General features: G+C 40.3%; 1 protein-coding gene across 1 annotated transcript; it reads right to left on the bottom strand.

Moving 5' to 3' along the window:
* Positions 1 to 2586: 2586 nt before the first annotated feature.
* Positions 2587 to 12145, bottom strand: FETUB (fetuin B). Its single transcript, XM_032193542.1, has 7 exons — positions 11924 to 12145; positions 7736 to 7846; positions 6250 to 6337; positions 5539 to 5705; positions 4509 to 4622; positions 3489 to 3578; positions 2587 to 3015 (listed from the first exon to the last, which is right to left on the bottom strand). The coding sequence occupies exons 1-7, from the start codon at positions 12143 to 12145 to the stop codon at positions 2587 to 2589; spliced, it is 1221 nt and encodes a 406-aa protein (XP_032049433.1).
* Between the last annotated feature and the right edge of the window lie 4662 nt (positions 12146 to 16807).

The following is a 16807-nucleotide window of genomic DNA, read 5'->3' as shown; positions in this document are numbered from 1 at the left end:
AAGTAGTCCTTACAGTGCTTTCTGGACCATTCATCAAAGGGAGTATGTTTGTGATTCTTTAAGCAGGCATTGTGCAATTATGTTTTACTATGAAGAATATTTAGCTTCTAACAACACGCTGATGAGCCTCTAAGTAGGATGGTCTAGTTTATGTGTGCAGGTATTATGCAATCTTGGTTTCTTGTTTACTATGAAAATAGCTGAAATACAAATACGCTGAGATATTTGTGGTCATATTATGGCTATATCCGTATTCTTGTTGTTGCAGGTCCTTAATGAGGAGAGAAACGGTGAAAGGGAAACAAGAAGGTCACTCACATTTGGAGAAGGGTTGTAGCCCAATGTGCCCTTGCAAGCAGGTGGTCTATAGCTTCTATGTAAGTACCTGCTACTTGTCTAGGTTGGGAAAATTTTGAGCAGATTTTCATCAGCTTTACATCTTTTCAGAACAGCACACAGAATAGGATTGACTGGCTTAATACCAACACAATTGAGGCATGGCATGAAGTGATATAAATCTAACTTTGCACTCAGTGTAAGTAGTTTTATGTGCTCTTTGGCTGTAGTAGCTTTCAAAAGACTTACTTAGGGAATTGCTGATTTTTTAGTATTTATTAAAATGATTCAGTGCATAGTAATATTCATAGCTTTCGCAGCATATCTCAGTATTCTCTACAAAGCAGAAAGGAGAAGATATTGTCTTGTTTTATTCAAAATGTTTTATTTAGGATAGCTCAAGACTTTCTTAAATGGCAGTAATGATACTGTCAGGGAGTGGCTAAGGTTTCAGTACAAAATTCAACCTCTGAATAAGAAAATACAAAAAGTCAACGTGAGCCCAAAATGACAAAGTCAGATTCAGATCAATTTTCCAAATCCAGATTGGTGTGAGAGATTGGATCAGCTTCTTACAGAAAAAGGTGCTACCTGCATAATTGACTTGGGTTTACATGTTTGACTTTGAAGGTTTTTTTTTGACTTATTTTTGTGAAAAACGCTAAGAAATATTGTGGGCAATCACACTTAACCCTCATTAAATTAATTCTTATTCAGTGAAAGCCAACTTTTAGCATGTCTGTCATCTGAGAAATCACATTCAAAAATGCCCAAAGCCAAAGCAGTGGCATTCTTTTATAGTTAGTTCGGAATTCACTTAATAGTTCTCTGGTAGTATATAAGCCAAATGTGGTATCTTATAATATGATGGTGATGTGCACCTAACACTGGTGTGAATCAGTTTAAAACAGATAAAAATAGTATATCTCTATGTAGTAGTAGTAAACTTCCTGAACTCTTTGCCACAGAACGATGTGGAGACAAACAATATCAGCAGGGTCAGAACTGGTTTAGAAAAGTTCATGGACACACTTCCCACACATGGACAGCAGGTCCATGCTCCAACAGCATGGACCAAAAAAGTTCCAAAAGTTCTTGGAAAGTACAAGTGGATACTAGGTCTAAGCAGAGAAGTACTCTTTAAAATCCCTAGTACAATGATTTAGATACTAGAAAAGTAGAAGGGGAATGGATTGCAGAAGGGGGGCAGGCTTATATGCTTCTCCTAACCATAATCATTTTGCCACAGTGAGAGAGGAATAGTGGGTTGGATCAACCACTCTTCTGATGCAGTAGGGTATTTCTTCTGTTTATGTCTTTATAATGTTTCATTATAATAATTCAGAATTTCTTCTGGAGGGTTGGAAAAAAAAGGTGAAATAAATGCTGTGTAAATAATCAAAGACATGTAAAATACATCTCATCAGTTAAAAATAATATTCACATCATTACTGTGTTCCAAATCCCACCCCCATTCATTACTTACAATGCTGTTTAATTTTTCAAATGGGCAGTCATATTGAAGAAAGGCATCAAATTAGGTAATTTATAACATAATTCCCTGAGTCATCTATTGTTTAAAGATTGTTTGTTCTTTTTTTCCTCTTCTTGTTCTGTGCTGTTCACTGTGACACCAATCATTTTCTTGACAGGGGCTCATGTATTTTTTATGGATGAAATAGAAACACTATGAACAAACAGTAGAAAATGTACAATTCTTGCAAAATTAACTGCAGAAGTAAAAGTAAGATTATGTTCAAACTATGTAGTTTTGTCCTTGATTTCTTTGGGAAATAAATAGGATTAATTATGAGGTTATATAATAAAATACAATGTAATATGTATCGTATAATAATATGAATTGTATAATAAGATGATGTGATATATTATAATGTTATATATAATATTTATATAGTTATAATAATAGTAATTATAAGAGATTGACCTATAAGGTAATAAGAAAAAACACTAGCTTTTAATGCTAAACAGTGTGGAAGTCCTATTCCCTGTTTATACACCGTTATGTAGAGTGTAACTGTGTAAGGGCCCTGAGAGCATCCCTATCCCACAGGTTTGGCTGCTGGGGATCCTGGTCAGCGCAGCGAGAGCACAGCCTGGGCTGTTCCAAAGAAAACTGAGAACTCCAAAGATGAAGATTGTGGTAAGCAATTTATTTATTTAAAGATGTAACATAAGTGGGAAGACCACGTAGCCACTTTGTGGCAGGTGGTTAAGGGGACTGGCTCCTGCCTAGACATTGGCAGGCTTTCTAGTCAGCAAAGGATGTAGGATGGAGTTTTTCTCCTTTGCTTCTCCTGGGCATGATTCTGAGAGAGAAAGTTCTTCGGGGAAGGGGAGAATAATTGGTGCAGTGACTGGTTTCGTCAAGTCTGGTTTGTCTCCTTGAGTCTTTTCTCCATCAGGGGCTGGCAGACTGGACGTAGATCCTACAGCCGTAGGTGGAACTGGCTTTCTATTTTCATGTTCTTTTTGACTTTCAGGTAGGTTATAGGGAGAGATGTCCTCAGTTGAAGGAGGAAGAATTTTAACCCAGCCCACTGTTTTTTCTAGATGTAAGGAGAAAGGATTGGTTTCTGAAGGGGAAGCTAGTTGTTGATTCTGACTGGATTCTCCAGGTTGCTGGTTAGTTTGTTGGTTTTCTTCTTCAGTGACAGGATCCTGAAAAACAGGCAATAAACATCACTTATATTGAAGTAGTTACAATTTTTTTTTTTTCAGATATGAAGGTCACCCTTCATACTAAGGATCTGCTGCATTTCCAGTCTTCAGAGACCAGCTGCAGAACAGAAGCTCCAAGGATAGACCGATGGAACTACCTCTTATGAATCCTGGGTAACTGCACAGTTATTACACTTTGTATTCCCTTTGCTATTTATTACGATTTCTTTGTTGAGTGTTCTGAACACAGCCTGTGTGATTGACTCTACACTTATTCTCTTACCTTTTTATCCACCTAGCAACAGTCTGCTTTATCACAAGAGAGATTTCTTCCTGATTTGGCCTTTTCACTTTCTCAAAGCCCATATCTTTGTGAATAAGAAAACTTAAAAATGGCTGGGCTTTCAAGAGTTCGATTCTTGTTTTCCAAAGGAGTGTTAGTCTTACAATATTAAGATTAGATTAAGAAATACCTGAGGACTGTAGATTTCACAAGATACTGTGACAGATTGTTTGTCTTCCAAGTCGCTGTTTACTACAGAGCCTTTGCAGAAACCCATTTTCTGGAAGAAGAAAATGCAAGTATTATTTTCACATTGTAGCACTGATATTGAGCTCTTATCTTGTAAAATAGGTGATTAAGAAAGGCTGAGTAGTTATAGCTTCTACATGTATTTGAAGGGATAAGCAGCTTGGGCACTTTTATTTTGGGATTGGCAAGCTTACGAAGAAAGGCAGCATTTGAAAAAGGCTTTATGTTTGCAAAGGAGGGCTAGGTAGCACAAGAGTAAAAATAAGCTGGCTACTTAAGATCCAACTACAACAGCATGCTTAAGTTGTGCGCTAGCAAAATATCCCCATTTAGGCAAGGTGTAATAGAACATAATGATATTTCTTAGGCAAAAACAATTTCAAATCATACAAGTGGAAGAATCCATGACAAGATGTTTCTTCTAACAACTATATATTTGCTGGGCTGTAGGTAACATGTCTGGGATCTCAGTTGAGATGGGACTTGAAATAGAATCTCTTGTCAGCATGTCCATGTAGTCTTTCAGTTTCTCTTATGTTTGTTTGTTTATTTATTTATTTGTTTGTTTGTTTGTTTGTTTTCTGTTGTTCCTAAATGTTTTCCCTAGCTAACTCAATTGTAGTGTGGAGAGGCTCTTTATACGTTGCTTGCAATTCTTTGTCTGTATCAGTTTATTTGGAAGAAAGCCTTAAGAATGTTTCTTTTGTAAAGCTACCCACCCTTTTCTGGACAGTGTTTTTTGTTTGTTTGTTTTTTCTTTGTTCATGGACTTCTAGCTAAGAATTTGAAGCTTTTACTGAAATGTTTTTTCTATTCTAAAGTAATTTGTATACATGCGAGCTGAAGCTACAACCCATAGAAAGACCTGTGGGGTGTGATTCTTGTCAGCAGAGAACCAAAGCAACAGGACAAGTATTTGCCAAGGAACCATATTATCTGAAAAACAGTTGTGTATACTTACAGCTAATTCGGATGAAAGAGGCTTGCACTTGGAGATGTCAGCAATCGAGTCACTTTTGGAGCAGGATGTCTCCTGAATTACAAACTCTACAAAATATGCTGGACCGATGACCCACTGTTAATAAGAAACCAGTGGGAATTAGCCCTTGTGCATCTGTCAAGAAGGAGAAAAAGTCCTACAGCCCTTGAAATGGATGTAAAACTCCTGCTAAGTGTGGAAGGAGCAGGTTATATTTGGGATATTGTTGTTAGCTGTATTACAGGAGAATGATTTTTGCCAGTGCTACTTTATTGCCTGGTTATTTTTTACTTCTTACATATGCCCAATCCTAATGACTCACTTTAGCTATAGTTCAAACAAGTTTGGTTTTCATAAGAAGTATGCACCCACATAGAAGTATATATCCAGAGACTCGGTTCAGTATCTTGTTGATCATTTCAGGCTGCTTTAATGAAGATCACTTTTTCCACACCTGAAATATAGGTACCCCTGGGTTTGAAAATGGGAGCAATGAAATACTGCACTGTAATACTACCTAACCGTTTGAGACAGAGTGAAATCCACCTTGCTGTCTATACATAATGAGTTTTAGAGAGACTGGATATTACTGTAGTAAACAGTATTTAGCCAGGTGATCACTAATTCTCTGTTAGCCTAAAATTAATTTTCAACCATGCTTTAACTCATTTAGTGTATCACAGGTATGTGTTAGAAGGAGTGACTGTGCTTTATTAAGTACCTTCTAATTGGGAGTCATTAATTCAATGGAAAAAAGAGCTCACAGTGAAGCTTTGCTAAACTTTGGAACACAAATCTGTATCTTCAGCTTTGTGAAAAAGCTGTTCTTTTTGCGACAGATGGAGTCAGAGTCTTAGATTAATGCAGATTTCCCAGAATTCTCCGTGGGAGTAATCTCTGTACTAAACATATACAACCTCTACACAGTCTGTGAAACATAACAAATCATAGGAAGTATAAGAGGTTTCATACTTCCTGAAGGTTAAGGCAGGTCATATGAGCTTTGGCTTACCTGCATTGAAGCTCTTGTGACATTGAGGACAGAGAAATAATGAGTTTGTTCACTCTCTTCATTGAACTTGCCAAGGCTTTGAACAGCAGCCTCCAAATATTTGGGCTCAGTTGGACAGTCATCAACTGGGCAGTCAGGACATACTGCCCAAATATATCTGGGTGGAACTTTTTATTTAAACAAAACAATGTCATTAAGGAGAAGAACCGTAGAGCATGTTGACAGTGTAGGTCACTCCAAACACATCTGTGCCCCCAACCCAGCCCGCTTACCCTCCAGTCTCCTGGAGTAACGATACGTGGTTGGATTCATTCTACACTTTTGAATCTTTATTAATGTGCAGACCCATAAAAATGTTGTGATGCAGGCAGAGACACTGCATAAAAAAGCTGAGCCTACTGACAGTAAGAACAGGCTTGCTGTTCTAGCCTGCCCTTCGCAAACCCATAAAAATGTTTTTTGGACCAGAGGGTAAAAGCCCACATAGAAGCTCTGCAGGGTTTCCCAGAGCTGAAAACAGTTATTCTCTGCACTGCTTTGTGCTGCAGGACTGCACTGGTCTTATGATCACTGACCTGAGAAAATTAGGTCGGTTGAAAGCTAATGGAAATGCTGTGCTGCCATAATCACAATTAAAATTTAAACTATTGCTATATGGCAAACTATTTTTCTAGTCCTTTTTTAAAGTGATCATATTAAATAAAGATGTACCTGGCTGTAGAACGCACTCATAAGTATTCAGATGAGCAATTTTTCTTGACTGATTAATGTAGATAATTGCTTTACATTGACCATAAACCTAAAGCAATATAAACACGTAGAAACAATAAATATTGCAGCCCTTGCAATGATCATCTAGTACCCAGACAGCAAGCGGTTAGTTTTCTTCTTACAGTCATGAAATTATTTTCAAAAAGAAAGTTGTGTTATTACTCAAATGGGAATGGAGCACATTTCTCTTCTGAATAACCCCATTAGAAATAAAAGCCCAGGTCTTCCCCTGGTGTCAGCATAATTCTGAGTAATCCTGGTGCAGTGCTTGACTGCAGGAGGGCTATGCAGAGCCACTCTTCTGGCAGCTGAGAGCTGCCCAAGTGCCACAGAGTGCTTTTCTAGGCAGCCCCCCACAACAGTAGCTGGGTCAACATACTGAACCCAGACAGCCTAAAGCTGGAGACCAGTCCAGAGTGTCTGGAACCAGTCATCTATCTTCCAGCTTTCCCCTTTTCCCTGTGAAGCAAGAAAGAGTGAAGCTAAACCAGCTTGTGGCACAATAATGCCACCCCTGCACACCAAATAACTCTGATTTTATGACCAAAAAAAATGATGGCCTATTAATATCCACTGTGTCTTTGTGTTTGAAAACGTGTGTCCTCCAAGTGCTTCTTAAATATTGCCATATGTATAATCAAGGCCTCTCGGACATATATTTCTAGGCTTCATAGAAGCCATTTTGACCATATGTTCTTTGCGCCCTTTGCTGCTGAAAGTGCTGTAAGTGGAAGTGAGCTGAATTATTTTGTTCTTCCATTTTATTTATTTTTTTTTTATAGTTTAAAAATGGTAACTGACTTTAGAAGCAGTCTAGGACAATTTAATTACATCAACTTTTTTTTTCTTTCTTTTTTTTTTTTCTTTTTCCATATGCAAGGCATCTTCTAGTCAACCTCCATTCTTTAAGTTTATTTTTCACTTGTTCAGGATCATTTTGGTCACTGGTAGCAAAAGTCTTGTATCAGTTTCTTTCTTCACAACTTATTTTGCTGGGCTTTCTGCTTTCTCCTCTTTTTAGTACTATTTTTACAAAGTTATTGGAATAAAAGTAGAATTAAAGTAAACAAAAATCACGTTATATGAAGGTGAGTTTCTTTTATTCCCTTCTTGACAGTCTGTTGTTAAAAGAAGCTATTAACAGTTTTGCTGTAAAAAGTAAACCATAGTGTCCTATCATAGCTATTTAGATATATCTGCTTATTAGTTCTGGTCAAAAGGTAACTTTCAATTCTCGTTTTATAAAATATATCTTGCCATTCTAAAAAGAGGTTAGATAGTACAAAGGAAAACTCTGAACCTTAAAAATGGGTTTTCTAACTAAGCTCTGCTGCCTACTAAAAGTGCTTGTGCAGGGATTTTCTTGTCGTCAGTACTACCTGAGTAATTCTCATACCTGGGATTAAATATGAAATAAAATTCTTACAGTTTTATGAGCAGGCCTGGCTGTGCAGTCCTTCCACAATTTTTTGCTGAGTACATGGCATTCGGTATCTACTACATCCAAAATGAGGTAGAAGACAGAACCAGTGATCTCCTGAGCACAAAAAAAGAAAGGGTCATATCCCAGTTTTGTACAGAATGAGGTAAGAAGAAATCAAAGGGAGAGTTGGAAAAACACAAAACACACAGCTTAGGCACGCAAAAATCTTGAGAACTGTACAATGTGTGGGACAAATTCTCAATAGAGGCAAATCAGGAGTGTCAGGTCCTGTGAGAATGGGCTTGGTCACACCTGAAAGAACAAACAGTCTTTTAGTGTCAGTTTATCCCTCTGATTCTCATACCAACCAGAATCCAAGAACAAGAACTAAATGTGGTGATGATTTCATTGTCAACTGCATTATTACGATTAGTTTGGAAAGGCAGGTTAGTTTGCCTTCATTAAGAATACAGCAATAATTACTACAAATAATAATAAACTACTGACATGGAACATGCCCAGTAGGCATTAGAAATAGAAAACTCTTATTTTTTAGAGTAGTGTCTTCTTCAAGTATGAATGCTTTGCACTGCAAAGAGACAATGACTGTGATGATGCAGATGATCTAAATGTTCTCTCAGATACCAGAAAGTGCTATGAAGCACCTTGCATATACACATGGATGTTCCAGACTCACTCAAATCTTCAGTCCAGTGATTGTGATCTGAACCAGCGCTTAAGTCCATTGAAACCTTTATTCAGTTCACTGCAGCACAGGTGCAAAAAGCAATTAGGGCTTAAGATCTGGGCAAACATGTTTCCATGGGGAGGGGACAAGGAAAGATTAAAAGTACACCACAATATATATAGCAATTACATGATCTAGTACTGAGGAATAAAATGCTACATGGTGCAACTCCTAGTTCAGCTTATTAGGATCATGTTTTATTTTCTGCAGTGGAAAGCTGGAAAATGACCAGCTGTCATTTATACATCTAAAGAACGCACACGTGAATGTTACGTGCATGTTCAGACTGAGACTATCTCTTTGTTAAAGAGGGGGATAAAACAAAATAAATGAGAGGAGCATTCATTCATTTGTGGTTGATTTCACTAGTTTATGGAGAAAAGAAAACACTTGACAGGGTAAGAGCCTTGTAGAAGTCTGGGGTTTGTATCCATACCATTTTGACTTCAGTTTTGATTTCTTTTTGACAGTCTAAAAGTCTTGAAAATATCAAAAGCTATTTAGGCAAAGAGTGAAGCTGAGGTGCAGCAGCACTGTATACAGTTGCATGGCAGTATCCGCACACCTGGCTGTATAGGTCCTTCTCTGGAAGGAAGAAACCATAATTTTCTGTTTACATACAGTGCACCTAAGTGCCATGACCTTGGTCTCCTTACCACGATCATGGTCTCCTTAAGGTGATAGCTAATATAGGTTAAATTGGTAAACCTATAGGAAGACTGATAAAAAAAGTCATTGCCATTTATTGAAAGTGTAATTATTTTTGAGTACTGCAGCATTCATTTCAAGATGTAACTTTAAATATATCCTCTACGAGGAAAAAACAAACATACAAACAAACAAAAAAACATTATTAAGGCTATCCTACATTAGCAATGAGAAAGTAATAGCCAAGAAAAGTGGTGTCTTTAAGGAGTCCCAAAGTTGGGATTGGTGACTTGAGCTTTCAGATTGGTCTTTTGGGTAGTCTGGAGGCAAAAGCACGCAGGTTACATTAAAGAAATGTTCTTAAAATCAAATATGTTTGACGTTAGATGGATTTACTCCAGTGAATCATGAAGACTGATTGAAAAGCTTCGTGTTTGCGGAAGTATTAAATACAGCCAGGGTGGACCAAACTGTATTTCCTGTTTTCTGTAGCTCTCTTGTTTAATACCAGGTCTAATATGCTGGTTTAATATGCTGGTTATTATGAGGTTATTATAAAATCTACACATCTTTTTGTCTACCTGCTTCAGTATGTATCATCCTCTACTGGGGAAAGGATAATTTGGGGTTTATTCAGAGCTCAGCAGTTCTCTGAAGGTTTCATTATCCTTATTTTAATTTTCATAAAAAGACTGTTATGCAAGGGCCTTTTGATTTCTGCTTAGTATTGAATAAAAACTTATGTCGTCTCTGCATTGACAAAAAGATCCCTTCTGATACTGCTGATGCTAGTATTGCCGCCGCCACGTGTGCTGGGAAGCCTTGGAGCCAGAAGAGATTTGGCAGCAGCGCAGCGTTGCCTTTGTGGCGGGGAGTTCTGGTGCAAGGGAGAGAAATGGAGCATTCTGGTGTGATTTGTAATTTTGGTTAAGTGTCTGTCATTGAAGTTAATCATGAGTATCTTGTATGAAAGAAAAGCTCTGTCCTACTTACATATAAGTTAATAGCAGATGGCTTATTAGTTTCAATTAGAGCAAAACTGAACCACAAGTTGCTTAAGGGCAGATTAGAATTCGAAGTCATTTTGAAAATGCTTTTATCCTAAGTAAAAAAAAAAAAAAAAAAAAAAAAAAGACTGATAAAAAAAAGAAAAAAAAAGATTTCTTGATTTTTTTTTTGAGAGGCATAGAAGGTTGCATAAAGTTGTTACTCTCCGTAATTATCCCTGACATAGCTGACTGCTTATTATGTATTGTGTTCAGCTGCAGCAAAAATGTGACAAAGGGCTTAGATTGTCTAGTGTGCTATTACACAGTGTCTCGAAACACCTAATTTGTAGGATAAGCATATTAGATGAAAAAATAAGAATAAGAGTAAATTAAACTCCCATGGAAACAAAGAACAAGCTAGGCCCTAAGGAGGTAAGTTAAGACTCTAGGGAATTAAGTAACAGACCAAATAGACAAATAAGGCACAGAGCTGTCTTGTGCTGAGATAGCCTTGGCACAGGTGAAGGGAGAAGCAAGGAGACGAGTCAAGTGTTTTGCAGCATGGCTGCACCCAGCATGCTGCAGCCTCGGTGGCCATAGGGTTGTTCTAATTACTGTCAGTAGCAAATAACCCTGATAGGGCACCTTTCGCTAGGGGCTGACATGACAGACTGAGTTCTGGCCACGTGCTGGGCTCCCCTGTCGGTACGCCCTTGGTGCTAGGGCTGGTGAGGTGCCCAGCTCTGTGGCTGGTGGTGTGGCTGCTGAGCCAACTCACACGGAGTTGTCCTACGTGGCAAAAACTCTCCAGAGACCTGATCCACTTGCTTTGTTCTGTCACCTGAGCAAAGCAAGAGGGAGAACAGAGAGCAAGGTGTATCTTTAGCTGTGAGATCGCGCATTGCTGGAGGCCACAGCATGTCTGCAGAAACCATGTCCTTGTGAGAGCAGCAGGATGTAGCATCATGTCCTTACCAGTACAGATCTTTAAGCATCTGGCAGTAAGCCTCTTTTTAAAAAAGTAAGTTTCTTTTAGGGTTCAGAACTCTTTGCCCTTCGGATAAGTTTACCAGAAGGGAGCAAGCATGGCAGGGAATGTTATCGGTGTGCTTGCATGGTGCCTTACGAGTTTGTGCCTTTGTCTCAGGTTGTCCCTTGCTAATGCCATTCAGCTTTTGTAACATTAATTAGTAATAAACTAAGTGCGCATAGGGAAAAAAGATATTTGAGGCTATGAGAGTGATATTCCACAGGTATTCCCTTTTTAATTTTTGTACTTGAGCTAGTTCTGAATTTCTTCTGTGGAGTGAGTCATCATTTAGAAAACTGTGAAGGAATTCCCTGGTCCCAAGCTGGATGCGTTGTGGTGGAGTTCAGCTGCCTGGCAAGGTAAAACCACCACAGCCTGTTAGTGCTCACATCCTTTGTGCAAAATGTGCAGTGACCAGATAGCCTTTGCACTCCAACTGCACACAGCAGTGGGAGGAGGTGTGGGAGGAAGGTGAATATGAAACTAAATTGGAGTAATGGTGTTTCATACCGAATTTGAACCAATGCCTGGAGCTATACCAGGGGCAGGCAGCAGAGAATCATGCCTGAGCTTTGCTCTCTAATTGCCCACAGCGGTGATGAAATTGTTTCTAGTCATCTGTGCATAAAGTTGGCATCGCCCCTGGAGTCCTGTGAAGGTAAATTTACATTTGCCTTTTGAAATATTTCCTAGTTCAAATAAATACTGCTAGGGAATGGTGATAGACGCAGGGCTCTTCAGGACAGAAACAGATAGAGAGCAAGCAAATAACTCACCTGAGGATGTTCTCTGACACTGAAGATCCGATAGAGGCGGAGGATGTAGCCCTCTCTTCGGTCAGCATTGATCTGGCGAAGGGCCAGATCTGCCGCCTCCTCTACTGCGGTGTCATCACAGGTGGGGGACAGCAATGCGCTTGGCACTCTTCTGGCAGGAGGAGAGGCAGCCCAGGAGCAAAGCCCCTGTATGCCGAAGAGCACTGAAATAAATAAAAACATTCTTCTTGGGAAACCGGTGCAGCAGATCAGAACGGTAGGCTGGGATGGAGGAGCTGAGACCTGTGTGAAATAGCAGAGTTTTGTAACAGAGCCCCGTCCCTTTATAAACCTGGGTCCCTCTTTGTTACATACTGACCATCACCTTTAAACCTACAGAGACAACTGCAAACACTAAGTCAATGATTACAAAGTTTCATGAAAGTGTTGTAGCTGCCTCTGAGACCAGAGAGCGCTTTCTCCTTTGGGCTTTACATCTCTAATTTAGACTATGTTGGGCAGACCATATAACTTTGACCTCATCACAAAGCACAAGAATATACACAAAAAGCTGCTTTCTTAAGCAGCCAGTATTGCTTAAATAAACCTACACTGAGGACAGCTCTGGCTCAAGCTCTGTTATGTCAAAAATCCAGTTTTTCTCCCAAGTAAGATGATGACAAAGATCTTGCTGATTTGAATGGAAACAGGATAAGGGCAGGGAACTGACTGATTTTACACCTTCGGTAGTTTAATTGCATATAGAATTCCCCACCAGTTTTAGCACGCTGCTGCATTTTTGTGGCCTGAAAACAAAAATTAATGATGAAGAATTGTCTGAAGCTATATGCAGAGAGAGGAGAGGAAGGTGGCTTGTAAAAAAGTTACAGACCTGGGGCTGATTATGCTAGTCTCAAAGCCAAAGGTCCAGGGGAAGATCTAACATGAAAAAAAAAAAAAAAAGAAAAAGAAAAAAAAAAAATTTTTAAAGAAGAGGGAGTGTGTAATTTAAACTAGAGGGAGAACTTCATTTGATGTCATGTAACTAGTGCCTTCCTTCTTATGCCATCTCTCCCTCTTTTTTTTTTTTTTTTTTTTTTCCTGTAAATTATTCTTTTTGTACCTTGAATCAAGAAAATGTACATCCAGTTGTTTGCAGTTCATATCACCCTGCAGAGCTCTGCCAGATTTAGTCCAGAAATTTCTCTGTGAACTGTGGTTTCTTTTCCCTAACTGTGTCTTGGCTAGATGATATAGGACCTTAGCTTTCTAGCTCAAGGAGAAGAGTCCTGCCTCCTTAATATTTAGCTCCCTGGCATCTCTCCTCTGACCACTGCCACAGCCTACTCCAGTTTAAATCGTAGGAACCCACAGGAGAACCATAAGCCTGTGGCTAGGGGCCTGAGGAGCAAAGAAAATTGGTCAGCAATGTCACCGTTTTAATTATTTTAGCACTGCTCAGTGCCCTGCTTCCATTCCTTTTCAGCAGCATTAAATAAAACCGTCCTGACGTGGCTGAGGGCAGCAGCTCGGGGGGAAGCCTCTCCCTGGCTTAGCGGCTGCCCCCGTCGTGTCACACAGCGCCCGCTCAGCTCTGCAGCTTTATTGCTTCCTCAAACTTCTCCCCTCGCTGCTGAATTTGGAGGTTGATTTGCTAGCTAAGAGACTGCTCTGCGGCCACTTGGTTCTCCAGTGATTTGCTGAGTATGAATGAAAAAGGGTCACGGAAAATGCTGTCCGGAGAGAATTCGGTTTGAAATGCCAGCGGTGGGCCTCGTGGCCAACCTGCCAGGAGCTCCGTGCGTGAGAGGGGTGGGAATAGCTGTGCAAATCTCACCTCTTACCTTGAAGATCTGGAGAAATGACAGCTACCATTATTTGGGGAGTATCCCAGTAAAAGTCGGTGGTGTTCTACAGAGGGACAGTCCTGCAGTATTTCACCTTGAAAGATCACCAGAGGCTGAGAAGCCATTTCCCTGGTCCTCGTTTTTGGTCACAGGAGGCTTTGTGATCACAGGGATTTCCTTGGATAACACCACGAAGCTTTAGGTTTGAGGGTTGTACCCACACTGAGTGACGAAGGAGATGTGCTAGCAAAGGACAAAATTATCTTTGTTTAACACTATTGTAAAGATTTCTTATTAAATTTATATATTGTTGGTACTACAAAGAATTTCATGTTTTTAACCCATCAATGCTCAAAGGATGTTCCTCTGTGAGACAGCAAAAGCTGCCACAGGGAATGTCTGTAGAAAGCCGAGTGGGGTTTTACATACAGCCAGGAAGACCTGCAACAGCACCGGGGCTGAAACTCTTCTAGGAAGGCTTTGGTTGGTGACAGACAGAGAAAACTCAGATAGGGACACAGGGCTGCGAGACTGAGCCACCGCAAGTGTCACCAGCTGCTTTTCAGGCTGAGGGTGAGGGCTGATGTACGGACTGTATCCCGGAGGGAAGGGACACAGGAGATGAATGTTGAGAAACGCTGCTGTAGCCATAGTAGAGGAACAGCAGAAGCAGCAATGCAGACGCACTCACATTGTTCCTTGTGCCTGGGAATGCTTCCCCTGCGGCTACAGCATAATAACTCATTTTCTTTATCCTTACAGTACATGGCATTTCTATGGAGATGGGTGCCAGTTAGTACTGGCTGTGTCAGTGCCTCTCATAATGAGGAATTGTTATCCCTGACTCTGTTCTTTGTGCTCTTCCTCCCACTGGAAAGGAAAAAAATTCTCTGTTCAAGTAGCTGACCTCGAAACATGGACACAGCTGGGAAATCTGAGCATGTCCGGGCAAAGCAGCATATGAAGTACATATGCTTGAGCAAAACAGAGTTTGAAAAAGCTGAAAAGCATTGTCAATCAGTGAAGCAGACCTGACAAAACTATTCATGCTGCATTTCAAGAAAGGAGTCGTTTGAATTTTATGTATTGCCATTTAATAGCGCTCCCTGCCCAGCAAATCTATTACTAAATACTGAATCCGTTACTGAGGTCCAGGTGCATGAACACAGGGCTGTACTTCGGGAAGGCAAACTGACTGCTTCAAAACAGTTATGGAAAATGTGTCTGTAAGAGGGAAGTGTTAAGGGGAAAAATGATGTGCAGTTACTAACTGGAATCACAAGAAAGTACAGAGCAATTCTACTATTTATTTATTTTTATGTTTTAGGAAAAAAGCAAGTAGCTATGCCAGGTGTAAGTGAACATCTGTGAAGCATGGAGGCTGCAGGTGCTCTGCTACATATCCTCGCTTTGTGTGGTTGGAAATTGCAAAAAGAAAATGCAGCGTTCCTTGAGTTCAGAGATCCCCACAGGCAGGGATCCCTTTTATAAACTTGCTGCTTCTGGTAACAGATAAAGAATTTACTAAGTCTGGAAAATGCTGTCTGGTATAGCGTAGCACCAACTCCATTATATATAAGACAATTTGTATGGTTAATTAAGGTGAATCCTAGCTCTAAAAATCCAAAAGCTAGGAAAACTCTTTGTTCCAGGGAAGTTAGAAACCCAGTCTTGTGTATCTGAAGTCGCAGTAATTCAGATCTGAATTTACACTAATGCAGATAGTAGTAGCCATTTCTTTACATCCTGCACTGTGTCTTCTGCAGCGGGGCTGGGGAGGCCACCCACCTTCCCACTGCAGAAATTCTATGCAGCTCAGTACCGGCACTTTTAAAATAAATGGCTGGGCGCTGAACATATGGGAGGCACAGCTTTACAAAGAAGCAAGAAGTCCCTGGGCACCTGCCTGGCAAGTAACTTCTGCAATTGCCTGCAACACTCATCCTGCGAGAACTCAGCTCTTCCTCAAACAGGAGAGCTGCTGCCTTACAGGGGAGATCTTGTTGGCAGGATGCCGCCATCCCATTATGCTGTGGCTCAGAGTCGGGGCTGATTTTCCCTTTTTTCCCCTCCACACACCCAGGTGAGCACTGATACATGCATAAGGCTTTTCCTTTCCCCACTGACACAGCAGAGTGGAAGCTTTCCGTATCAGAACCTGTTGCACTGTCACGAAGAACAAATGTTAGTTGTGTTGCTTACTGAACGCTGGAAGGTTGTAACTAAGAGAATAGACTAGGTTATTTGAAGCAGTTCGGAAATGACATGTGTTCCTCAGGTTTTGCTGCCTGCATGGTAATTATCTTGTAGCAAGTGCTGTTCCTGGTTAAAGATTCATGACTGTCTCTGAGACTGCTCCCCTGGGCCTGCACAATTCCAGTCTGGTAAAGATCCTTCTGGCCCCTGTGTCTTTTTACTTCTCTACCAAGAATAGATTTGGGCTGTAACACGTGAGAAATACAGGGAAGATCTGACTGCTAGGACAATGGTAAATTGCCATCACTGTCTGGGTCCTATTACACGAGTCGCGTGTCTGTAGTGTATTTTTATTCCTTTGAGCTGGTTTTCCCTCAGAGGCACACAAGGCGTACAGTGCCCCAGGATCGTATTGTGCCTGTGTATCTGCTGCAGGACAGAGAAGACGCATGTGCGTGGTTGGGAGTATCGATACTTTCAGCCTGTGCAGCAATGAATGTGTTCTGATTCTTTGTTCTTTTTGTAGGCATCGACGCTCTTATTATTCTTTATGTCATATCCAAAATTATTGAGGTTTTTCTGGTGGGTACTAAAAGGAGGTACATGCTAGGAAACACTACAGGTGGAAGGGAAAAATACATTTTTTTTCCTGCCACTTCTCTAGTGCTGTTGGTGTGTGATCAAAAGAAAGGACTGACCTGATTTTCTGCAGCGCTCAGCACCCACACATCCCAGGGAAGCTGATGAGGAATGCAGGAGCTTACTGTTTTTGAAATCAGGCCCAGAATATGACTCATAATGCCATGAAGGAGATACTTGACAACTAAATGAAAAAATATACAGGGAGAAGGTACCAAAGCAC

This window comes from Aythya fuligula, chromosome 9 (genome assembly GCF_009819795.1).
Source record: "Aythya fuligula isolate bAytFul2 chromosome 9, bAytFul2.pri, whole genome shotgun sequence".
In the NCBI taxonomy this organism is placed as follows: domain Eukaryota; kingdom Metazoa; phylum Chordata; class Aves; order Anseriformes; family Anatidae; genus Aythya; species Aythya fuligula.
The sequence above is the reverse complement of the archived record's forward strand: the minus strand, read 5'-3'. Positions and strand labels throughout refer to the sequence as shown.